At 33.3% G+C, this 27,631-nt stretch overlaps 1 protein-coding gene across 1 annotated transcript in view; it reads right to left on the bottom strand.

The window, feature by feature from the left end:
- LOC135958447 (mucin-3B-like) overlaps nt 1–27,631 on the bottom strand; it is a 166,280-nt gene that overhangs the window by 47,190 nt on the left and 91,459 nt on the right. The window contains exons 2-9 of the mRNA XM_065509351.1: nt 10,893–10,953; nt 10,578–10,763; nt 9,809–10,323; nt 9,292–9,743; nt 8,919–9,226; nt 8,663–8,852; nt 7,566–8,597; nt 3–7,271 (exon numbers count right to left, since the gene is read on the bottom strand). Of these exons, the coding sequence (XP_065365423.1) occupies nt 3–7,271; nt 7,566–8,597; nt 8,663–8,852; nt 8,919–9,226; nt 9,292–9,743; nt 9,809–10,323; nt 10,578–10,763; nt 10,893–10,953 (10,013 nt within the window). The remainder of the gene's footprint in view (nt 1–2; nt 7,272–7,565; nt 8,598–8,662; nt 8,853–8,918; nt 9,227–9,291; nt 9,744–9,808; nt 10,324–10,577; nt 10,764–10,892; nt 10,954–27,631) is intronic.

The raw sequence follows: 27,631 nt of genomic DNA on the forward strand, positions 1-27,631 counted from the left end.
ACTTTGACCCGGGGGTTTTCAATAAAAAATGACTGAGTTCCGCATTAATCTCTTGAGCTTGTTCCATAGCCTTAAGGGCTAAAACATCATCGGGTTCAGGCTCTGGCTGAAAGTGATCATTGCTGACATTAAAGACTTCGTGAATTTGCTTAGCTATATCAAGATTAGTGTCGACAGCGGCATCGGAAGCTGGAGTAATCGGATTGATGTGGATAATGGGTGAATCTTTGTAGTATTGATAGTATTTGCGTCTGTGATAAATGGGTAGGGAGAGATCTTGACCACTTGCTAGGCCAGAAGTAATTTCGTTTTTAGTCTCAAAAGCATCCATTACTTCGGTCTCAGTAACTTTTTCAGTTTCAGTTTTCAAACTCTGCACAGCTTGGGCCAATTGATTTTTAATCGTATCCAAAGGATCATGAGCTAATTGAGGGACTGTTGTAGTTTCGATATATTGTTCAGTGCTTGTTTCGGGGGTTGTTGATTCAGACGTTGACGATTCAGTTGTAATAGGTTCGTTAGTGGTAGTGCTTAATTCTTCTGTTGCTTCTGTAGCGGAAGCGGTTTTTGATTTAAAACGATTTAGACTTTCATTAACCTGTTCACTTCCTGTTGTAGAAGTTTTAGAGATTTCCTCAGTAGTAGTTGTTATTGTTCTGCCAGAACTTGCAGGTCTTTTAGCTATAGCATCATCTTCCGAGATTTCTTCTGTAGTTGTTGTGGTTGTTATAGTTTTCACAGATCCTACTGGTCTTTTGAAAGCAAAAGTACGCTTAGTTTTGGAATCATCTTCGGTAGTTTGTTCATTAGTTGTTGTGGTAGTTATAGTTTTAACAGAGCCCACAGGTCGTTTAAAAGCAAAAGTACGCTTAGCTGTAGCATTATCTTCGGAAATTTCTTCATTGGTTGTTGTGGTAGTTATAGTTTTTACAGATCCTACTGGCCTTTTGAAAGCAAAAGCACGTCTAGTTGTTGATTCAACTTCTTCTACAGTTTCTTTTGTAACTGGTGATCTTGTGGTTGGCCTTGTTGTGGGACGTTTCAAAGCAAAATTGCGTCTGGTTGTTGCTACCACTTTCTCTACTTCCTTCTCATCTTCGTTAACTTCCTCGGCGGTTTGTGTAATTCTTGTAGAAGTTCTCAAGGGCCTGGTTGGTCTTGTTCTTCTATTTATACCCTGAATAGCCTCAGTAGTGCTGACAGGTCTGGGTGGCCTGGTAGGCAAGTCTTCTTCAAATTCCTCAATATGTTCCTCCTCTTTAACAATGGCTGGTTTGCGTATCAATTTCCTTCTGGTTTTTGTTAAAGTTCTATCACCTTCCGCTTGTTTATTTGATTTTGAGGCAAAATCTAAAGCCAACAAAGAAGACAAATCATTACTTTGGAATCTAGCCGAACCTCTATTCAGTGGTATGGGTCTACGTGTTGTGGCTGTTAAAGTAGTCTCATCAGTTTCATATTCATATTCCGGAGCCTCTTGTATGATCGTCTTGATCTTTGTTCTCTTGATAGTTTTCACTTTGCCGCCTTCATTGATAGTCTCAATGAAAGTAGTTGTGATACGTTTGGAACCATCTTCCAAAATTTCAACTTTCTCGGTTTTATTGTTTTTATTTTGTAAACGGGTACTCAATGAGCCACGTCGACCAGAGAAGTTCGATTTGCGAGAATTTTGAGCAGTTTGAGAAGTCAATGAGTTGCGAGATTTGAATTTGGAGCCCGAAGTTGAAGAAATATTATTGTTTAGAGAGTTTTGATCCTCATCATTTTCTTCTTCAATTGTTTCGATAGTTTCCGTTTCAGTTACTGTATTTTGCTTACCGGACTGTGTATTTTGCTCAGACTGACTACCTATTACACGTTTGTTGGCAAAAGCATTTTTACGATTAAGAGAGTTGTAGGTATTTGTCTTCAGTGTACCAGTGGTTTGTTTAGAGTTCAAATTAAATTTAGATTTTGAATTTGAATTGGTAGAACTATCATCACTATTTGCTAATGTTTGATGTTCAGTTTCATTGGAAGTTTCTGAGGTTGTTTTAGAGTTTTCTAAAGCATTTGATTGTTTTTCATCAGTATTTGAATTAAATTTAGAAACTATGCCAGAAGATGTTCCAGAGCTAATAGTGGATTCGTTTTCATTATGTCCAGAGTGTTTCAATAACAATTCCGAATTTCCTTCTTGATTTTCTAAAGTATTTGTTTGTTTTTCATCAGTATTTGAATTGAATTTAGAAACAATTCCGGAGGATGTTCCAGAGCTAATAGTGGACTCATTTTCATTATGTCCAGAGTGTTTTAATAACAATTCCGAATTTCCTTCTTGGTTTGCTGAGACCAGAGTTGTTTTTGAGCCTAAAACATTTCCGGTAACTCCTGCTGTTTTGGTAGACTGAATTCTCTTCCTAATAATAGTCCTTCTGCGTCCATTGACAGTTTCGGTGACAGAAGAACCTTGTTGATTGGTAGAAGAATTAAAACGAGTTTTGCCATTATTTTCATTTTCACTACCGGTTTGCGTTGAAGTTTGTACTTGTGAGATACGTTTAGCTCCATTTCCAAATGCAAATTGAGATTTGTTACCTTGTTTTTTGGCTAGTAATGATGATACGTCACCATTTTCTGCGGTTTCCTGATCACCTCTATTTAATGTTAGGCCTGAAGATTCATCGATCAAAGTCTCGGTATCTCCCTTAAGTGCTGATCCACTACTCTTTGATTGAGAATTTTCTGTTGTTTCAGAACTATTGATTGTACCGCTTTCAGAAGTTTTACTACTGAATATTCTCTTTTTGGTTGTAATTGTGCTACTGCCACCATTAATTCCCTCCGAATTGGAGTTGATTTTCTCAGATGTTGATCCAGAAATACGTGTTCTTGTGATATTATCTTCTTCATTTTCATCTGCCGATTGAGGTCTCTGTACTGGTCGTCTTCTCTTACCAATGCCAAACTGTTGTTGAGACTTATTGGAATTGATTTCTTCAGATGTTGAACCTGAAGTACGTGTTCTTGTGACACTATCTTCATCATTTTCATCTACCGATTGAGTTCTTTCTACTGGTCGTCTTCTTTTACCATTGCCAAACTGTTGTTGAGACTTATAACCATATTTCTTGGCATAATCTAAAGCTAACAGCGAAGACAGATCTCCCTTTTCTTTAGGACGATAAGTGCCTCTTGGCAAACTGGGACGTGTGGTAGAGTCCAAATCATCAACTGAAGACTCTGAGGCTGTATTCAGTAAAGAACCGCGATCAAACTTGGCTTCACTATCCTCGGTGACTGTGGGTCTCTTGGCAACAATAGTACGTCTACGGTAGGATGTTTGAGTTTGTGTTGTTCCACTATTTCCTTCGGAAACTTGTTTAACTTTTGTGTCTTCACTTTCTTGCTTAGTTTCCACAGTTTCTCGGTTGATTGTCGTTTGGCTTGTGACTGAAGTGGGACGTTTTCTAAATACGACACGTCTACGGCCGGTTTGTGTTGCGGTTACTTCTTGCTCTTGTTGTTTAGTATTGCCTCGAGTAGAGTTTTGTACTTCGGTTTCAGTTTCTTTGATATTTGTCTCAGTACTGGTACGATTTTTAAAGAAGGATCTTCTAGTAGTAGGTTCTGGCGTTGTGCTAGTTGTTTCGGGAGCAACATATACTGTAGTGTTTTCAATTATCACTTCTTCTGTTGAACTTGGTAATTCCTTTTCAGTAGTGGTGGTTGTAGCTTCAGTTGTGGTGGTTGTAGCTTCAGTGGTAGTCGTTGTAATGAGAGGCTTTTCAGTGGTTGTTGTGGTCTCAGCCTCAGTTGTTGAGCTTTGTTCCTCCTCAAGTTCAGCTGTAAGTTCCTCTTCAGCTTGCTCTTGTTGGTTTCCTGTGGTTTTCTCAATTTGAGTGAGACTCATAGTTTCAATTGAATTAGCTTGAAGATGTTTATCTTCTGTTTCTTCATTGCTGCCGTTCTCCAGTATTTGTCCACCTCTAGAGATGATATGATAAGTTCTTTCTGACGTTTCTGTTACCGCAGCATCACCGGCATGTTTCACAAATCCTGACAATTCCCCTTCGGTAAGATGCACACCTTGACTGTCGCGTACTATAGCTTTGTAGGGAATATTTTCGGTTGTACTTCCACTACCTCTATTTCTAGTAATGGCGGTGTAAGATTTCTTACCACTGTCCGATTCAGATGAATCATCTTGGCTATAAACACTGGAACCTCGATTTCTATTTAAAGTGGTATAAGTTTTGGTTTTATCATTAGCACCTTCAGCATCCTCATCATATTTACTATGGCCCCTAGTTATTTTGGTATATTGGAAACTAGTGTTGGTTGTGTCATCTGTTTCAGCATTGTTGGAGTTACCTTCAGCACTATGGCCTCTATTGAGGGTGGTATATTTATTTGTGACTGTGCTGTCATCATTTGCTTGAGAGTTTGAGGTTTCCTCCTCACTTCCAACAGCTTGAGAACCTTGACCTCGAGTTATTTTGGTATATTGGAATGTAGTCTTTGACTTGGTTGTGCCATCTGTTTCGCCATTATTGGAATTATCTTCAGCACTATGTCCTCTATTGAGGGTAGTATATTTATGTTTGTTTGTAACTGAGCTGTCATCACTTGTCTCCTCCTCATGTTCAACTGTTTGAGAACCTTGACCGCGTGTTATTTTAGTATATTTGAATGTTGTTGTTCGATTGTCCTCACTTTCATCATTGCTTGCTTGTGATCCACTGCCGGTAGCAGTAGTAGATCCACGTGTTATTGTCGAGTATTTAAATTTAGTTTTCAAACCGTCTTCAGCTTCTTGCGAACTAGTGCTACCAAAGGAGTTGGAGGCAGTTTTATCTTCAGTTTCCTCCTCGTGTCCAATCGATTCAGAACCTTGACCACGTGTGATTTTGGTATAATTAAATCTTGTTTTAGTTTGATTGTCATTATTTTCTGCATCGCTTGTCTGAGATCCTGTGGCAGTATTGGTAGTGGAGCCACGATTTATTACAGTGTATTTAGTTTTCAATTCATGTACACTTTCTTGAGAATTATTTCCTCCAGTAGTGTCCTCTTCATGTCCTTCTGCTTGGGAACCTTGACCGCGTGTTATTTTGGTATATTTGAACGAAGTTTTAGTTTGTTTGTCATCATTTTCACCATTATCAGCCTGGGATGATCCACTGTGTTGAGAGCCACGATTTAACGTAGTATATTTGAATTTAGTCTTCAAACCGTCTTCACTTTCTTGCGAACTTTCACTTTCCCCGGTTTTTGTCGTTTGACCTCTAGTTATGGTGCTGTATTTAAACTTACTGTTCAATGAATCTTCTTCACTGTCTCCACCAGATTTCACGACTTGTGTTACTCTAAAACCATTCACATTTGTTTCCTCATCATTTCCAATTCCCGCCGATTGTAATGTCGTTTGCTGACGTCTTCTATTAATGCTAGTATAAGTTCTAAATGCCCTACCCTCATCTTCTTCATCCTCAACATGATTTTGTTCTACAGAATCACTGTCTACCGAACTTTCTAAACTTTTACCGCGATATTTACCTGTTTCCTTAGAAAGATCTTGTTGTTTCTTACTATACCTAGAGTCCTTCTCATTTGTTTCGACTACATTAACAACTGAGACATGATCAGGACTTACACTTTGTCTTACCCTTTCTTCGGTAGTCACTTCAGTAACTACCAGTTTTTTCTTTTTCGGTGTTGGTTTGGTGGGTCGTCTGGCATCGCGCCAAGTGTAGAGCTTTTGTGGATCTTCATCATCATCGTCCACTTCTTGAACAATGGTGTGAGTGTGTGTTTTAGGTGCAGAATTATTAATACTATCTACATTAACTACATTAACATTATTAACATGCCTTAAATTATTATCATTATTATCCTCAATACCAGTTACTACAACATGCTTGTTGAAATGTTCAACTTTAGTGTCAAGTTTAGAATTAGAAAGGTGCTCAGTGCTGGTCACTTCGCTCTCCTCCTGCTGTACATGCTCTTGTTGAGAGGAAGTTGCCGCTTCGTGGGCGGTAGCAGTTTGAGAGAGAATTGTATTGTGAGAACTCACCTTGGTTTGGCTGTTAGCGGCCGCATTTAATTTAGTGGTTTTTTGTTTTGTTACTAACGATTCATCATTTGATTTCACCACAGTTTCTTCGGTGGTCGTTAGGCCAGCTGCGTTGTTGGGTCTATTACGTCGTTTGGGGAAACCAAATGGTCTTGGACTAGATACAGTACCCAGGAAGTCATTATTTACAGATTCTGTAGTAGTGGTAGTAGTGGGTATATCTGTGGTGGTGACGCTAGACGTTGTTGTCTTCGTCTGTGAAGAACGATTTAGTAAAATTTGTTGTCTTCTAACACCCAATGGTTTTTTGGCATTAGTAGGACTAGGTGTTGTTTCAATAACTGAGTTTGTGGTTGTTGTAGGAGGAAGTGTTGTTGTGGTTGTTCTAGTACGTGTTGTATACAATGTCTTATTTCTTTGCTTACTTACTAGATTTACCTCTTCTTGTTCCTTGTCTTCGGTCTTGGTTAAGTTGTCGCTATCATTGATAGTTGTAGTCGTAGATAATGTCGTTTCAGTAGTTGTCAATGGGCTGTCAATTTCCTGTTCATTTGTATCTAGACCAGACTCCGTTGTGGGGGTGGGAGTGGAGTTTGAGGAGGAAGTGGTGGTGGAATCAGTTAAAAGGGAATTGATATTTTGGGATAAATTAAGTGTTTCAGAATTATCAGAACTGATTTCATTTAGATTGGGTGGAGTGGTGGTGGTGGTAAGGGATTCTAAAACGTCTTCATCATTTGGTGAAGATGTTGTTGTGGTCTTGGTTGTGGAGGTGGTAGTGGTGGTTGGGTTAGTAGTTGTGGTTATGGGAATATTTGTGGTTATTAATATAGATTCAGGTGTAGTGGTTTCTAAAATAGTTAAAGGAGTTGTTATTGGAGTCTCTGTTGTAGATGTTGTGGTTGTGGTTGGTGTTGCGGCTGTAGTAGTTGTTAATCTTGTTTTAGCCGCACTAGTTGTAGTTTCTGTTTCGGGTGTTGCGGTAGTGCTTATTGTTGTCCTGCGGCCTATACTGGCGTAGGTTCTTTGTGTATTTGTTGTGATTTCTTGTTGTGTTTCTCGTGTATTTTCAATATTAACTGCCTTAAAATGTACCGTATTTTCCTGATTCTCCGATTCATTATCATCATCAGTGTCTTCTTCGTCAGTGACTTTGTTGGATGACTCGGTTGTGGGACGTGTTGGACGAGTACGTTCCAAGTACTTATATCTGAAAGAAAACAAATTGAATTCAATATTTTCTAATATGGTGTAGTTTAATTAAATCTCTCAGCATATTTTAAAGAAGATTTGAGATGAAACCCCCAAATTTCTGACAAATGTAAATATTTGAAAATACTTTGAAAGATTTTGAAATGTGTACATTTGCGAAAGGCTTTGATTTCATATTATTCTCAATTTGCGATCAAACTTCTGGAATTTACAATTAAAGTAATATGGGTAATAGGTCCGTATTAAAAAGACCCTAATATGGATTAATGTTCTGAGCTTTTCTTCCGCTTACCTTGACGATCCTGCAGTAACTTCTGTTGCATCCGGCAATTCCGTTGTGGTACCTCTAGCACGGCTTCTATTCAATGAACTGTATGATTTACGCTCCGAAATATCTTTCTCTTCTTGTTCCTCTTCATCTGTAGCTTCAGTAGTAACAGATGGTCTGGTTCTTCGGATTGTTGAGTAGGCTGGGGTGCTTGCAGCATATGGTCTTCTAGTTGATTTAACACTAACTTCCTCTTCGGCCTCATCATCTTGGTGGCTCTCATCACTAGCTTTGCTAGCAATATCTTCTTCCTCGTCATCAGTGGAAGTTTTCTTGACGCCACGATTACGATTGATGGTAGTATACTGTTTCTTCTCCTTAAGGAATCCATCAAATTCGCTGAGTTTCTCTAAGCCTTCACTTTGTGGCCCCTGGCGACTATTGCCTCTCAATACCGATGAATATTTGCTAAATCCAGCCGAAGCACCTGAACTCTTGCTGTCTGTTTCATGAGATTCTGCCTCTTCAGCTTCAGTACTGTCTTGTGTTTTAACTTGAGTTTTAGTTGTGCGGAAGCTATTGGTGGAAGTGAAACGGTTGCGGAAGGAACTCAAAGCATTTGGTTTACTCAATACTTTCTCATACAGGGATTTACTAATGGAGGATGGTGTGGTGGCTGTTAGAGTACTAGAACTACTGGAACTATTTTCCTTAATCGCAATAGTGCCATCATCTTTGCGTAACAGATGTTTTTCCAATTCCTCAATACCTCCTACCTTGCGTATGAGTTCAATTAGTTCCTTAATAACTTTAGGATCTTCTTCGGACTCCTTATCGAAGCCTTTGGGTTTAGCGAATGGTGAGGGTGGGTTATCATCTTCTTCCTCGTATTCAATTTCTTCTTCGGGAGCTTCGGTGGTAGTTGTGGTTCTGGGAGTGGTTCTAAAGAAGGTGGTGGGCCTGGAAGTAGCTGCCGTTATGCGATTGAAAGATGAGGTGGGTCTTGGGGTAGTAGTGGTAGTAGCAGGAGAAGTAATGGGAGGGGCAGTTGTAGATCTGAAATTTGAAATAACAAGTATGTTAATATTTTATTTGAGTTGTGTTTATTTCCTTTTACTTACTTTTTAGATTTACATGGCACATTTCTGGCAAAATCACAGGAATCTGCTGCTGGATTAAAGTACAAACCCGAGGGACAAGTGAACTGATGGGCCACAATACCCAAACCTGAGGGACCACTATCCAAACACCAATAGTATTTTTTACAATCTCTGGGATGTTGGAAGAAACCTTCTTCTTCACACTTGAAATCTATAATAGAAGTTTATCAGATATTATTTGATTTTTGGAAAATTGTTATTAATTATAAGATCTTACCGGTGCCTGGATCTGGTGTAGTGGGTGGTGGTGGGGTTGTTGTTCTACCTCCTACATATAAAGAGGAGCCTTCAGCTTCGGTTAGCTTAATATTTAATGGTGCTGCGGTGGTGGTGGTAGATTGTTGTCTATTGCGTGTAGTTTGTTGTATGGACTGTGTACGTTTGGAACTTCCCTTACGCTCGGCATAGGTCAACTTGTGTTCGGTGGTTGTAATACGGTTACGTGTTGAAGAGGAGTTTTCACGACTTCTTGAGCGTGAGGGTTTCTGTGGAGCACTTGGTTTTGAGACTTCATTGATGCCCAAACTGGAAAGGAAATTAGAAAAAGATTAATTAAAGGACTCATTCACAAACTTAAATATTCCACTTACCCTAAAGCATCCAACATAGCATCCTTGGCGGCCTCAATCAACGGATACGGCTTGCCCGTACAGGTACCACGGAAATCATCATTATCAATGGCCCAAAACATAATACCGCCCAAACCATTGTCCACCACATATTGAGCCTTCTTGCGTACAATAGCCTCATCATCATAGCCCACCCATTGGTTGCGACGATAGGCATAGGGACCCATAGCATTGGGATTTGGTTGAACCACGGTCCATTCGGGATCTTCCTTGAGGTTTTGGCAAATTTCATAGTAGGCCAAATAGCCCTTTTCACGAGTAGCATCACCTTGATCTCCGGGAGCTTCAGCAGGGGCACCAATTTCCGTGCTCTCCTCATTAATCAAGGTAAACGAACGACCATAGGTGGGTATACCCAACACCAACTTATCACGATCAGCACCAGCATTTAAATAGAATTTAATGGAATAATCCTAAAAAATAAATGTTAAATTACTTGTTATAATGTTATCATAAAACATTGCTATTTGAAACCTACAATATTTAATTCAGCATCATAATTATATTCAGATTCTTCTTCCAGCGAGTACAGGGGAGCATGATGATTGACAGAGGGTTCATGGGATGAATGGAAATCATAGGTGAGTAAATTAAACCAATCCAAATATTTATTCAACTTTGGTATGTCATAACCCTTTTCAATGTATTCAATGCCTGCTGGCACAGCCATAGTAAGCAACAGACGTGGACGTCCGGTCTTCTCTGATTCTCTTTCAAATTCAGCCCTCAACTCTTGCACAAATTGGGCGTAATTGTCTCTGTCGCGTGGTTTGCCACCCTCACGATGAGCCGGATATTCCCAGTCCAAATCAATGCCATCGAAATGATTTTGTCTCAAAAACTTTAAAATATTCTTAATGAACTTTTGTCTGCGTTCAGAATTTGCCACCAAGGGGGAGAAACGTGAAGAGGCCTCATTCCAGCCGCCAATAGCAATCATCGTTTTCAATTGCTTATTGTATGTTTTCAGGCCAGTAAATTTGGCATAACCACCTAAAAATAAGAGCAATACAAAAGTGGGATTAGGATTTAACATGTTCTGTTCGGTTGCTACTACCAAAACTAGTAGCAATCAAGGCAGTAGTAGCATTTTTGGCCATTATTTGTGGGTATTCTATAAACACACATGCCCAATTTTTTTTGGTCTAAGAGCTTAAAGGCATAAATCATTATGTGATTCTTTGTCCTTTTGATTGGGTGGCCAACAACTAGGTTTGTGTTGCCACATGCAGTTGCCACATACATACCTTGTTCAATATCCTGATATTTATCAAACGGTTTCATTTGATTGTCTTTCGTAAATCCTCCAAATGCGTAAATCAAATGTGTACACAAATATGGATTTATATTTTGTGGATTAAATTTCGCTGTGCCTGGACGATAGACACTCCAGTTGGTGTAGTAACATACAACTCTTCCATCGGCACGGACCCCTGTGAATATGAATATTTAAGTTATTTTTTTTAGTTGTTGTTGTTAATAAATATGAACAGTGTTTTGCACTTTTTTTTGTTGTTTTTGAGATTTAAAACAAAGTTGTCTATAAATTATCGGGTATTTACCATTTATGTAGAGCGCCGCACAAAATAGAAAGAGTAGCTGCCATACCGCTCCTCGAGGAAGCTAAAAATTAAATTGAAAAGAAGGATTAAATATTAATAAAAGGGGTATTAAAAGTTTTCAGTTTAAAAAAAAACAGTAAAATAAATGTGTGTGTAACAAAAGTTAATACCGAACAGGAAACGTGTTTAACCCTTGGTGAGTTAGTGTCAATGGAAACTAGGAGAAGTGAAAATAACTCAAGATAAAAGTTATGATTCTTCAGGTTTTCTGAATAAAGTGCCTTTCCAAAATAATGAGTTACTGATCAAAGAAGAGAGATTCTTTAACTTGATCTAACAATATTATCATATTTCTAAAAGTACGTGCTTTTTTGAATGAAACACAGGTTTTTTGTTTACTTTCTTTTGAGCTCTATGCATTTTACCCAACGTTTCTCCAAAAAATAAGATTTGTCAAGATCATCAAATAGGTACTTTTTTGAGAGATAATTTCATTATTGGAGTGAAATCTCGTTCCACCAAGACATTTCTTCCGGAGAATAGGGAGGAAGACGGAGCATTTCGTAGCCTAATTAATGGATTTATTCCATGGTAACTGTACATGCGTGTACCCTTTTTGCCACCGATTGTGATCAAACATGGCAGCAATTTTGCGGAAAGCTTTCTCACTGAGCCATGTAAGATGGCTATGGCTTCCATAATCTCTCCCACATTCAAACTCCGGCCGGCCAACACAATTTCGTGATTTTTTCAAATATTTCGAATGTAGAGACCTTAACTGGATGTCTCTTCTGGATGGCATCTTCTGTGCTTTTACGGCCACAACGACATTCAATAAAACACTTTTTCATATTTCTCATCAAGTCACTGTTATCAATGGCTGTCAAATACAAACTATGTGTCACAGCTTGTTCTAAAGAAGTCAACTGTCAGATGCATGTTGCCCTTTCAGTTAAGAGCCGGGAAATTCAAAAAGTCGCGGACATATTGACAAACCCTCGTACAATTGAAAATATTGCCATCCACCTAGTCGTGAAAATTGAAAACAAAAACTAACTAGAACTGAACTAGAACTGAACTAGAACTGAACTAGAACTGAACTAGAACTGAACTAGAACTGAACTAGAACTGAACTAGAACTGAACTAGAACTGAACTAGAACTGAACTAGAACTGAACTAGAACTGAACTAGAACTGAACTAGAACTGAACTAGAACTGAACTAGAACTGAACTAGAACTGAACTAGAACTGAACTAGAACTGAACTAGAACTGAACTAGAACTGAACTAGAACTGAACTAGAACTGAACTAGAACTGAACTAGAACTGAACTAGAACTGAACTAGAACTGAACTAGAACTGAACTAGAACTGAACTAGAACTGAACTAGAACTGAACTAGAACTGAACTAGAACTGAACTAGAACTGAACTAGAACTGAACTAGAACTGAACTAGAACTGAACTAGAACTGAACTAGAACTGAACTAGAACTGAACTAGAACTGAACTAGAACTGAACTAGAACTGAACTAGAACTGAACTAGAACTGAACTAGAACTGAACTAGAACTGAACTAGAACTGAACTAGAACTGAACTAGAACTGAACTAGAACTGAACTAGAACTGAACTAGAACTGAACTAGAACTGAACTAGAACTGAACTAGAACTGAACTAGAACTGAACTAGAACTGAACTAGAACTGAACTAGAACTGAACTAGAACTGAACTAGAACTGAACTAGAACTGAACTAGAACTGAACTAGAACTGAACTAGAACTGAACTAGAACTGAACTAGAACTGAACTAGAACTGAACTAGAACTGAACTAGAACTGAACTAGAACTGAACTAGAACTGAACTAGAACTGAACTAGAACTGAACTAGAACTGAACTAGAACTGAACTAGAACTGAACTAGAACTGAACTAGAACTGAACTAGAACTGAACTAGAACTGAACTAGAACTGAACTAGAACTGAACTAGAACTGAACTAGAACTGAACTAGAACTGAACTAGAACTGAACTAGAACTGAACTAGAACTGAACTAGAACTGAACTAGAACTGAACTAGAACTGAACTAGAACTGAACTAGAACTGAACTAGAACTGAACTAGAACTGAACTAGAACTGAACTAGAACTGAACTAGAACTGAACTAGAACTGAACTAGAACTGAACTAGAACTGAACTAGAACTGAACTAGAACTGAACTAGAACTGAACTAGAACTGAACTAGAACTGAACTAGAACTGAACTAGAACTGAACTAGAACTGAACTAGAACTGAACTAGAACTGAACTAGAACTGAACTAGAACTGAACTAGAACTGAACTAGAACTGAACTAGAACTGAACTAGAACTGAACTAGAACTGAACTAGAACTGAACTAGAACTGAACTAGAACTGAACTAGAACTGAACTAGAACTGAACTAGAACTGAACTAGAACTGAACTAGAACTGAACTAGAACTGAACTAGAACTGAACTAGAACTGAACTAGAACTGAACTAGAACTGAACTAGAACTGAACTAGAACTGAACTAGAACTGAACTAGAACTGAACTAGAACTGAACTAGAACTGAACTAGAACTGAACTAGAACTGAACTAGAACTGAACTAGAACTGATCTAGAACTGAACTAGAACTGAACTTGAAGTGAACTATATCATTTCGTCTTTTAACATTCAATTCAGATTCATATAGTCATCAATATTGTTCTCATTAAAGACCAATCAAGATTATATTGTTTGAACAAATAAATGATTTTTGCGGCCGAAAAGGGGGCGACTCCACTTCATTTCATCCTTCAACTTTCTATCAAAATTTAACATTTTAATATTTAAACATTGTCTTAAGTAAACATCAAAAAGATTATAAACATTATTGTTTGAACAAAAAAAACAAAATATTTTGGCCAAAACTTTAATTCTCAAGTATTAATTTTCTTTTATTGCACAACCCTCACATTTAACCCTTTTTTATTAAAATTAAACATAATAGCTAATAATTTTCATAATTTTTTTTTCCAAAAAATATTTATGTAAATTCAGACAATTAAGTTGGTTTTTCTTTTGATGTTTATTTTACAAAGCAATTATTTTTAAAGCGTATAATTCTTTAATAATAAAGAAACTTCTTTGTTGTTAAATAAAATAACTCTTAATAAATAATACATAATTTCAGTAGCAGCAAAAAAATATGCTGAAATTCAAATAAAAAATTCATAAATTGTATTTAATTAAATTTCTAGAATTATAAATAAATATGCAAAAAAGAAAAAAAATATTCATGTTTATTTCAAGTGTTTAATATTAATGTCCATCAGAAGAATTTTAAGCAACGAGCAGAGGAGGGCTTAGCACTTGTTATGTTAATTAAATATATATTTTTTTCATTTAGCTATTTTAAAAACTAACAATTTATTTTGAATGCCAATAATAGTGGTTTTTCTGGAATTCCATAGAAATCATGAGCTGGATTTGTAAAATATTTGTGCAAAAAAAAGATACAAACAATAGTTTTTTTGTTATTTGTTATTTGAAAAACATATTCATTATTGGCTAAAAACACGTGGTCAAATGAAAAAATCATTTTATTTTATAAATTTACTAATTAAACTGATTAAATGTGAGATAAAAAAATCAAATATCAGGCAAGATTCCACGTGAGTGCATTTTCAAATTTGATGTTTAGACAACATTTTAATTAATGTGTGTGTTTTTTTTAAATAAAATACGACAAATATTTAAAATTTAACGTATTACGTAATAATTTAAATGGCTTTAAAATAAATTTTTTTTACTTCGTCCTAATTTATCAAGGATTTTGCAATTAGGAAAATGTACAATATAAATTTCCTTTATGTTTTCTTTGCATAAACAATTTACCTTTTTTAGTAAAATTTCTTACTAAATGAAATATGAAGAAACCATAAATACATTTATCAAATACTATTGACACATTTTCTTTAAAATATTATTTATAAAAGTTCCTCTTGCTTAAAACTATGTACCTTAACTTTAAGTTAAGATACGTCATTTTTGTTTGGTTACTTTGACAAATTGCTCCTTCATACCGGATTTGTACCAACATGTTGTTGTTTATTTCTTTTAAATAAAATTTTAACTAAAAATAAATTTAAATCCCTCTTAATCTTTTCTAATTATATAAAAACTCATAAAAAACTATCAACAATGTTATGTCATAAATATTTGAACACACTTATTAACTGTTATTACAGTGTTATTATTTATTTTAGTTGTTGTTTTCTTACACAATTTTGTTGTTATTTTTATTTTTGTCTTTTACCCCATGTCTTTGTCATTTCTGGCTGCCAGTGAACTTAAGTTATGTGAGTAATCATTAGACTACTCCAAAATAATTTGGAGAGAAAATAAAAATAATTTATGATCCGGTATAAACATAGTTCGTAGATATCATGTATATTGTCATAATGTTCTAATATTTCACGACTCATCGGCTCAACTTAACCGACTCTTAAGCATTGTGCTATTTATCTCTTATAATTTAAGAGTTATAGGCATTTCAAAATTGAAATTTTATAATCCGCTTTTTTAAAAATATAGGTCTTAATTTTGGACTCGAATTGTTTTTTTTAGTTAGACAACTAAATTACCAATATAAAAACGATTTTCAATATTAAAATTCCACAAAATGGAGGTTTTTTGCTGTTTTTTGTGCGAAAAGATGACTTAACTCTTTTTTTATTAAAAAAAAACTTTCTTTAACAACATATAACAATTTAATATTTTCCTGCAAGGTATCTTTACGAAGAACATTTTGGTATAAAAAACATGTCCTATTTGGCGAATATGTCGCCCCTTAGCCACTTCGGAATTTGACCTATTTTTTTTATCAAAATTTCAACTTTGGGCCACATGTTCAAATGTGGACCCTATGAGCAAAATTGGAAAAAAAGTTCTCTAAATTATGTACATACACCTGCCTGTTCTTAATTATTTGCAAATAATATCTAAATTTGTACTGCATACTTTAGGGAGCTTTTTTATTACAGTTGACTGGATTAAAAAAAATGTTCGAGTTTTACCCGTAATTTTTTGAATTTGTTTCTTTACAGACAATCTCCTGAAAATTTCGAATCGAATAAAAAAAAATCAGCCACATCGCTCCAGCCGTTCTCACGTGATGCCATTACATACATGGACCATTTCATTTTTATTTATATAGATTTATTGAGTTTCTAAAACTAAAGTTTGTATCAAAATTTGAATAGGATTGCAAATATTAGGAACAATTTGATACACATTTATTCCGAATTATTTTTTTTTTGTTTAGATAAGTTAATTTTTGACTTCACAAAAAAAATTTCAAGTCAATATCTCAATTAGATTCAAAAATATGACACTTTAAAACTCCGTCCTTCAAAAATATTGAACTTTTTCATAATAAGAAAGTTGTATAAATTTTTTTAATATTTTATTCAACAACAAGTCAATGGTTCTGACATTATATACTAACACTTCAAAAACTAACATACTTGATTCATTCATCAATATATCCGCTATCCCGTTCGGTTGCTATTTGAAATCGAGAAAATGGGCCTAAAAGGCTGAGATATTAGGAAAAAACAGGACAACCTTGATTGTTTATCTTTAACTGGATTACTAAGTTATTAATATAGACAATATGGATATATAATGATAGATATTTCAAAGTCCTTTCCAACGACGTATATAAGGCCATAGGAAGTTGGACCTACAATAGGTCAAAATCGGGAAAAATATTTTTTAACCCGATTTTTTTTTTCACCAAAAAAAATTAAAAATAAAATTTTTAAAAATTAAAAAATAATTTACTTTAAAATATAAATCGGTTACTATTGACAAAATCGGCCCACAAATGGCTGAGATATAAGGAAAAAACCGGGATAACCTCTATTTTCGCCATATTTTTTATTTATATCTGGATTACTAAGTCATTAACATGTATAGACAATATGGATATCTAATGATATACATATATTTCAAAGTCCATTGAAACGATGTGGATCTACAATGTGTCAAAATCGGAAAAAATATTTTTAAACCCAAATTTTTTTGTCATCAAAAAACATTTTTTGTCATAAATTCTCTTTCCAAAATTTATTTTTTTAAAATTAAAAAAACTTTTTTAAAAAAATTAAAAAATTATTTAAAAAAAATTAAAATCAATTAAAAAAAATTATATTGTTTAAATAACATATTTTTAAGTATAATTTGGTGAAGAGTATATAAGATTCGGCATAACCGAATATAGCTTTCTTACTTGTTTAATTTTAACATAGTCGTCAATATTGAAGGCATGACTAAATGGGATCGAAAAACATAATTTAATTATTAACCCATTAATGCATATTGATGCCAATTCAGAAAAATAAAATGGAGTACGAAAAGTTTCAGTTAAAGAAATTCTAAATCAAACTAAAGCTAAAAAATCCACTAAATATTTGATAATTTATAGAAAAATAAAAGTAAAAATCATGCATTTAAGGGTTAAGAATTGTTGCCAATTAAAAAAGGAACTTTAGGAAGACAGAAATCGTTATATCAACTATAGACAGTCCAGATTTGAAAGGTATTTGGAAGTCACAAAAGTATAAAGTCTCACAACTAATTTGGAAAATTAAATTTTTGTCATAAAAGTATTTAGATTGTAACTCATTTTAAGACTTCAGAGTCAACAGTTTCAGAACCTGTAATTTTAATTTTAGATGAAGTTGCTGACAAAAAGCAAACATACATTTTGTGGAACCTAACTAATGTTATACTTAATTTCGCTCGTCAGTGTTGGGACTATGTTGGGAATGATAAACAATTATTCAAACGTATGATTGAGTCAGGTAAACACATCTAGAGTACGGAGTTGCCAATGAGTGTATTTGCACGTGTATATGGTAAATAAATACAAACAGCGACAAACAGGTGTTTAATTATATTATGTGTATAAAATAACCACAGTATAATTGGAATGAACATAATAATAAAAGAGATTGAAGCATTGGTTTTTCAAATGCAGTTGAATGATTTCAGGATGTAGTTCGAGAAATAAAACAAAGAAATTGAGGTTGTTTAAAAAATGTGATTTATTAAAATTTGAAATAATCTTCATTTGTCACTCATGTATTTGCAATACATGTGTAAACGCACAAGGCAGACCTAAAATCACGTTAACATGGATAAATAAAATAAATAAAAATTATTAATCAATAATTTTTATTTATTTTTTATATAAATAAACAAAAGAAATAAACACAAACATGACATACTCCTCACGTTCGTGGTACGTGCACAGAAGTCAATACAACATGTCTTACAAGTCCATTGAAGAAATTCAATTTTAAACAAGAAAAAAAAAAATACGAAACCGGTACTACTGTAACTCGTATCAATACGTAATAATACAAAAATTTATTTAAATAATATTTGTTTTTTTCATGTTCATTAATTTTGGTTACCAACCCCAAATAACTATTGTTTAAAGGTCTCTCAATGAGGTTTGTTGTACATAAATAAATTTGTCGTTTAAAAATTACAAAATTTGCAATAAATTAGAGGTGATTTATTGCAAAGAATTTAAAAAAAAAGTTTTAAAATGTCATCAGAAAATTGTGTGCCAAAATGGAATTCTGAAATGACATTCTAAGTTCTTGAATTTAAGCAGGGTATTTTAATCATTGGCAATTAAACGATAAGTTTTTTAGATGAACCTAGAAAAAATCTGGATGACACTCCCTGATTTTCTCCTACACATCGGCAAATATCAAGACATCAAAATTATAATGTTAATAATACTGAAATGTTGTTGCTGAAACATGTTTGAAAGACTCAAAAGTACTTTTGGCGTTCTTACATAAAATTACCCGCTATAGTCAGCAGGGACTTTTTAGGTACCGGTTAAAATTAATAGATATGCTTTTGGGATAAATAAAATTTGCATGTAAATGATGGAATTACCCAATACCCAAATGAGATTCAATTGTTTCCTTTCATATAAATACAAATAAATTACACAGGGCAACAAAATCGAAAAAAAAACTTTAGAGGCTTTTCAAATTGTGGTTCCAGTACACTATAGGTAATTTTACCCATTTTTGAGGCAAAAAGTAATTTTTGGAACTTTCATGAATGCATTTTTTGTTGTCGGTATTTGATAAAGAAGACATTGAAACAAACAACTGCAACTGTTTGTGAGCAAAGTGTTGAGATCAGTATAAACAGTGTAATTTCTTCGAATTTTTAAGTTTATTTAAATAGTTAAAAAACAAAAGTATGAAAACAAAAGTGATAATAAGTGCTTAATATTTTAAGAAACATATTTTGTAAAAAAAATAGTTTTTGGCGAAAAAACTCATACTCCTTTAATTTTATAATATTTTCTGAAAAATTAACTTTGGATAAACTTTTAAAATGTTGGCCGGGTTTAAACAATCAGAAACGTGTTAAATATAGAATTTTTAGTTTAATTCGTCAATTTCATGTTGCAATATTTTGCTCTTTTTGAAAAATATAATTTTTCGTAGGCAGACTCCGCTTGCAAAATAACGAACTTGCGGAAGTTTGGTTGGATGAACAAAAGAAAGAGGAGAAGAATGCTGCTGTTTACAATGTTGTTGTTGCTAAAGTTGAATGCGGAATCGGCTTATGTGAAAGAAGAAAAAAAAATTTTTTTCATGTTTTGGAAATAAAAATGGATCCGCCATTTTGAATTTGGAAAATTTTACCTCAGATTCGAAATCAGCAATCATGAATACCCCCGTATACCGATTTTCATGTAAATCAGAAGACATTTTAAAATTTAAGCCGCCATATTGGATCCGCCATTTTGAATTTGAAAAATTCTACCTCAGATTCGAAATCAACAATCTTGAATACCCCCGTATACCAATTTTCATGTAAATCAGAAGACATTTTGAATTTGAAAAAATTTACCTCAGATTCGAAATCAGCAATCTTGAATACTCCTGTGTACCAATTTTCATGCAAATCAGAAGACATTTTAAAATTTAAGCCGCCATATTGGATCCGCCATTTTGAATTTGAAAAATTCTACCTCTGATTCGAAATCAGCAATCATGAATACCCCCGTATACCGATTTTCATGTAAATCAGAAGACATTTTAAAATTTACGCCGCCATATTGGATCCGCCATTTTGAATTTGTAAAATTTTACCTCAGATTCGAAATCAGCAATCATGAATACCCCCGTATACCGATTTTCATGTAAATCAGAAGACATTTTAAAATTTACGCCGCCATATTGGATCCGCCATTTTGAATTTGAAAAAATTTACTTCAAATTCGAAATCAGCAATCTTGAATACTCCTGTATACCAATTTTCATGTAAATCAGAAGACATTTTAAAATTTAAGCCGACATATTAGATCCGCCATTTTGAATTTGAAAAATTTTACCTCAGATTCGAAATCAGCAATCATGAATACCCCCGTATACCGATTTTCATGTAAATCAGAAGACATTTTAAAATTTACGCCGCCATATTGGATTAGCCATTTTGAATTTGAAAAAATTTACCTCAGATTCGAAATCAGCAATCTCGAATACTCCTGTATACCAATTTTCATGGAAATCAGAAGACATTTTAAAATTTAAGCCGCCATATTGGATTCGATATTTTGAATTTGAAAAATTCTACCTCAGATTCAAAATCAGCAATTTTGAATACTCCAGTATACCGATTTTCATGCAAATCAGAAGACATTTTAAAATTTATGCCACCATATTGGATCCGCCATTTTGAATTTGAAAAATTTTACCTCAGATTCGAAATCAACAATCTTGAATACTTCTGTATACCAATTTTCATGTAAATCAGAAGACATTTTAAAATTTAAGCCGCCATATTGGATCCGCCATTTTGAATTTGAAAAATTCTACCTCAGATTCGAAATCAGCAATCATGAATACCCCCGTATACCGATTTTCATGTAAATCAGAAGACATTTTTTTTTTTTGTTTATTTTTATTATTATTATTATTATTTATTTTCAACAACCTAGCCTATTGGCCATAATCGGTTATAAATTTCTACTTAAAAACATTTTAAAATTTACCCCGCCATATTGGATCCGCCATTTTGAATTTGGAAAATTTTACCTCAGATTCGAAATCAGCAATCTTGAATACTCCTGTATACCAATTTATATGTATGTAAATCAGAAGACATTTTAAAATTTGCATCGCCATTTTGAATTTGAAAAATTCTACCTCAGATTCGAAATCAGCAATCTTGAATACTCCCGTATACCGATTTTCATGCAAATGCATCGCCATATTGCATCGCCATTTTGAATTTGAAAAATGTTACCTCAGATTCAAAATCAGAGGTAAAACAAATATGAGAAGTAGTACAAATATGATCCAAATTTTGAAAGCTATGAAGAGGGTTTTTTTTAAAAAATTTAAGTAAAATTGTGAATTTTTTAGACTTTTCTCAACATAATTAATGATAACTCAAAAACGGTTAATCTGATATTATTAAAATAAACTGAGAAAAATTTAAATTTTATATATTGAGTTTTAATCGGCTTACCCCCAGTAACACGAAGTCTGGTTATCTGTTAACTAATAGTTATACTGACAGTTTTCATATAGAATTATTTTTAACCGACGGTATAACTATTAGTTAACGCTTAACCAGACTTCGTGTTAATGGGGGTTAGTAGTTTCGGTGTTATAATAACAAATTGAAGCAAAAAATATATTTTTTATGTGAAAATTGCTTTTTTTTTGTTTTAAAAAATCATGACAAATTTAAAACGGCAGAAATTGTTCAAATTTTCTTTATCGCAAAGCCACATGTAATAGGAACACAATGAGATATCGATCATAAAAATCGATGGATTAATTTTATTGATAGAATTTAAAATTTGGACCATATTTGTACTTAGGTATCCATGATGCATCAAATCTATATTCAAGCCTTTATTGCTGTTGACCTATGTTATTAGAATTCGAACCGAATACTATTCCCAAGGTACCAATCATGTAACTAGTTCTTTTTCAATCCCCCTTCCATTTTGAATATTTTCAATTCATTATCAGCTTTAGTGAAAAATGTTTTTATAAGAAACATCTATATTCTTTAAATAAAATCAATAGATATAATAACCTTAAGCCGACTTTATTTAGTTTTGAACTATTTCTTTTAATATTTCAACTAAGCACTTCAAAATCGCACGTTTAACCTCAAACGGCCTTCCCCCTTATTAAATTTGTTTTATATTTTTTTGTAAACAAAATTTCTAATTGCCAATTTTACTATTTTTAGTTACAGCCAGTAATAATTATTATTATTTTTGTTTATTTTCTGCTTTTGCGTTTGTGTATTTAATGTTTCGTCTGCCAATGGCGAACCATGCCAAAAATTTTGTAAATGGACATGCAAAATAAATTGGAAACCAAAATGAGAAGACAACAAACACACACAAACACGAAATAAATATCAAACGGAAATACGCTCAGACTAATTACCCAATTTCAAATGAAATAATTACTTATGGTTAAATGGGTGACGGTAATAAGGTTAGTTGTGACCCAATTGGTAGCGTTACGAGCTGGCCAAATTAGGAGAATAAAAGTGAATTGGTGCTTAAAGTAAAATAATGTTTAAAGAAGGAAAGGTAATAATTTTGTTTGTGTTTGAGAATTCATTAAAAAATATTTTAAGATTTTTAGAACAATATAATAAGTAAATTAATTATGATTACACTCTGCTACAAAATGAAACTTTTTGTCAGAACTTGAAAAGCCACCTAGTGAAGGTTGTAGGCCTAGGTGAGGACATACTAAAACCGTTTTCAAAGATTTTGAAACACCCTCAAAATTTTTAGTTATTTTACTTTAGTACCTCTAACTCACACATTTTTAGACCGATTTCAAAATTTTAAACAATTATAGTTAGGTAAAGAACTAAGCTTTCACAGAAAGGGAGAATCAGAATACTTTGGAAATATATCTTCCATTTCTAACTGGCTGATCCAATAGTGTATTCGAGTTTAATTTTTAAAGACGAACCTCTCAGGAGCGGGGCTGTGGGCTCGCAAAATAGGTCACCTGAGGCATGAAAAACTTTTAAAGCTGGAGAATTTCTTTAGCTCGTCCACAGCCTTTGATTAGACCTATAAAAACATACTTGTGTTTGCTATTTATCTCTTATAGTTAGCGAGTTACACTCATTTGAAAATATATATTTATAAATTTTATTGATTTATTGACAATAACGGAAAAAATTTTGGACCGATTTAACAAAAATGGTTCATTTAAGTTAAACAATAAACACTGAACACATATTAAAGCAATACATTTTACGAGCCCAAAAATAATCGATTTTAAATTAGATAATTGAGAAAATATTGAATTTCCCTTCTGAATTTAATCTAGTTTTTTATACCCTTCACCATCGTGAGTTTGTCATTCCGTTTGTAATTTCCACAATATAATTTTCAGACCCTATAAAGTATATATATTTTGGATCCTTATAGATAGCGGAGTCGATTAAGCAATGTCTGTGTGTCTGCTGAAATAAACTTTCCGAAGCCCCCAAATAACTTACATACACGATTCATACATCAATATCTCCGGAATCAATATCTTCCGGCTCGGTTGCTATTTAAAATCGATAAAATCGTTCCTCAAATGGCTGAGATATAAGGAAAAGACCAGGACAACCTCGATTTTTTATCTATATCTGGATTACTAATATAGACAATGTGGATATGTAATGATAGATATTTCAAAGGCCTTTGCAACGACGTATATAAGATTTCCGATTTTGACACATTGCCAAGGCCAAAATCGGAAAAAATATTTTTTAATCCGAATTTTTTTTTTCACCAAAAAAATTAAATTTAAAAAAAAAAATTTCCAAAAAATTAAAAAAAACAACTTTGGAAAAAAAATTTATTTTGTTCATCTTTTAAGGTCAAGAACCAATCAAGCCAATTTCGAATACTCTGCTCTGCAGTGAAGCGTATCCCAGAGAGAGCGTTCTGTATCGATCGAAACAAAAAGTTTTCGGACGGGACAAGATCTGGACCATAGAGAATTATACATAGAGACGAGACACTCCGAATTGTCAAACAAAAATACAACAAATCATATGTCTGATACAACAACAAAATACATTGACTAGCATGTATTTTGTTGTTGCAAGAGATAGGTTTTTGACAACAGACTTAGGTTTTTGACAATTACGTCTCGTCTCTATGTTACCCTATGATCTGGACTATAATGCGTGTGAGGCAAAACTTCCTAACCACTTCTTTCCAAATCGTTGTTATGAATCCTGCTGATCCTAACATTGTAGAATTGCTGTTTGAGTAGCTCACAATGATTTTTCAAGCCCTTGTTGAGTTTTACAACAATCTTCATGGAGTAATGCCTCAAATGCTTGGTCTTCAAACATTTTTGGCTAGCCTGGGCAATCATTGTTCCGTGTCAAAATCAGGCTCGCACGTTGAAACCAATGAAACACATTCACCATAAGCTTTGGTGAGCAATCGGCAGCAATTTTTTCAAATTAATGAAATAAAGCAAAACTTCCCACATATGACGCTTTGTTGGTACAACATTCGGCATTTAGAAGCAAAAAAAACTTTGTTGTTTACACTATAATGTTGAATAACTAAGTTAGAATAAATGACAGATATGTACCCTTCAAAATGACATATAAGGTATTAAAAACAAAATCAGAGTTCAAAAGATACGCCATCTATTGTAATGCCTGCATTTTTCAGTCATATACCCAATATTTTTAAAGTATTTTGTGACTATTATTACTTTGTGATAGCATTAAAAACAATTGCCCAATTCACAATTGATGTCGTAGCGTTGTATCGTTGTATGTCGTAATTTTTTTATTAATGTTTTGTTTTTGTTTGGAAAAATTAGTTTGAAAAATATTTACGATATACAATCAACGACATCAATTGTGAATTGGGCAAATAAATTAGATTCCATAATCAAATCTCGAGCTATTGCATAAATAAACTATTTGTAATCATTCAAATTTATATTACAGCCAAAACAATTTATAAATATCATAAACAAATTATGTATAAACTAATAATAATAAATGAAATCATTAATTAAATGCAGATTTGAACACCAGTTAACATGTAAGCGTAGAAAACTATACGCAATACGAATACGAGTAATACAAATACACATTTTTTTACATTTAAATTGTGTTTATAGACCTGGGATAAATTGAGGTGAAACGACAACAATAACAAACTGCTACTGCATATTACTATAAACAGTGGTTGACAATAAAATGGGAACTTTTCCAAATAAGTCAAAATCATTTTATTATTTTATATCCACAGGAAAAAATTTATTAGTTCCACAACTAGTTTTAGAACACATAAATAATAAAGCCAGTACTCGTTCCTGTTTGAAGTTGGGATTAATGATTTTTTGTTTGAAATTGTCACCTTCAGAACTCGATATTAGGAACGACGAACCAGTTCTATAATCAATGACTTTTGTAAGAAATTGTCACTTAAGGAAATATTGCTAGGGAAGCTTTACAGGGCAAAAACGCCTTCTTAGGAATAGTTTTAGCTACACAGAGAAAACAGACTCGTGGTAGCAACCGAATTTGTTGCTAATCGAATGATTCGGTTGCACACATAGAATTTTTCGATTCTATCAACAGGAAGTCAGTTGATAAAGAAGAATTTCGGTTGAAGCAACCAAACTTTTGTTACCCCTTCCACAATTTTATAGCCACAACTGTAAAATTTGGTCACGAATATAGAATCATTCGATTGGCAACAAATTCGGTTGCTATCACGAATCTGTTTTCTCCGTGTAGAACTATTTATGTTATCAGTAGTCTTTGACATACAAATTATTAAACCGCCTCCAAAAAGTTATTTCAGAATTAATAAGTGATCTATAGAACTAGTCAATCAATGTAGTGCCAAATAATTGGTTCCTTAAAGACTCTATAAAAGATGTTTTGAATCAAAATAATGTTTCATGGAACTAGTTCCAGAAAAAATTGCGACATCACTAGTTCCAAGGCTATCATTATACACAGAGACAACAGATTCGTGATAGCAACCGAATTCGTTGCCAATCGAATGATTCGGTTGCACACATAGAATTTTTCGGTTCTGTCAACAGAAAGACAGTTGTTAAAGAAGAATTTCGGTTAAAGCAATCAAAATTTTGTTACCACTTCTAAATTTTTGTAGTCACAACTGTAAAATTCGGTCACTAAGGTAGAATCATTCGATTGGCAACAAATTCGGTTGCTATCACGAATCTGTTTTCTCTGTGTATGATCTGAAGTGTTTCTGATTGCAATAGTTCTATAACTACTTAATTGAAAGCAAATCTCCCTATTTAGGAAGGGATTTTTGAAAATTCAAAAGTTTAGGGGGTAAATATATATAAACAAATTTTAAATGAATATTAATCTACTTAAGAAAAAAGTACCAAACACCTGGTTTTTTTGAAGTTAGTACCTTTTAGGGAAGAAAAGTTGTAAAACTGTTTAGGGAGTAAAAAGGGGTAAATAGATAGAAACCAAATTTAAAATACAAATTAGTCTACTTAGAAAAGATTAACAAATACAGGGTACTTTTTTGAAATTCGTACCTTTTATGGGAGAAAAAGGTTTAAAACTGTTTAACGGGTAAATAGATACAAACAAAATTTAAAATGCAAATTAATCAACTTAAAAAAAAGTACCAAACACCTGGTACTTTTTTGAAATTCGTAATTTTTATGAAAGAAAACGGGTAAAAACAGTTTAGGGAGTAAAATGGGGTAAATAGTTACAAACAAAATTTAAATTGTAAATTATTATATTAAAAAAAGTACCATACTCCTGGTACTTTTTTGAAATTAGTACCTTTTATGGGAGAAAACTTGTAAAAATTGTTTGGGGTGTAAAAAGGGGTAAATAGATGCATATAAAATTTAAAATGCAAATTAACCTACTAAACAAAAAGTACCAAACACCTGGTACTTCCTTTTATGGAAAAAACCGGGTAAAAACCGTTTAGGTTTAAATTTCGTACCTTTTAGGGGAGAAAATGGGTAAAAAATGTATTTAGATACTTTTTTGCTATCGCATGTATCTTTTAAACCAATAAACTTTGAAATAAATTTCAAAATGTATTCCTTACTTAATAAAAAAATACTGAAATTTTGGTACTCTTTGGAACTTTGATCAATTAAGGTGTAAAAATTTTATTTACTTTTGGTACATTTTTCATAAAATATTGTATATTTTTCTATTAATAGACATATGAATATTTTATTTTGATACAGAAATGTATTTAAATACAATTTGTATAATTTTAAGGGATACAAAAAAGTACCAAAAAGGGGGAAAAACAATTTTTTTTCGAAATTATCAAGCAAATTTTTATAAAATTGTAAATCTTGGTTCTTGCAGTCATACAAAAATTAACTACAGGGGTTATTTGGAAGTCGAGTGTAAAGGTGTAGATTGGAACAAATCCGGGTAAAGAGTTTGGTACTTTTTTAAATGTGAATACAGATTTGAATCGTTTGAAACATATAAAAATTTTCGCAAACTGAAGTACATATTTTAAAAATTCAAAATTGACGGGTGTTTTAAAGTGAATATAATAAATATGGGCATCAGAGATGCACAATTTTAGTGTTTCATTTTACAAATTCAGTGATAGGTTTTTTTTAATGAATATAGTTTTCAA

Source organism: Calliphora vicina, chromosome 4, assembly GCF_958450345.1.
Source record: "Calliphora vicina chromosome 4, idCalVici1.1, whole genome shotgun sequence".
NCBI classification, from domain to species: domain Eukaryota; kingdom Metazoa; phylum Arthropoda; class Insecta; order Diptera; family Calliphoridae; genus Calliphora; species Calliphora vicina.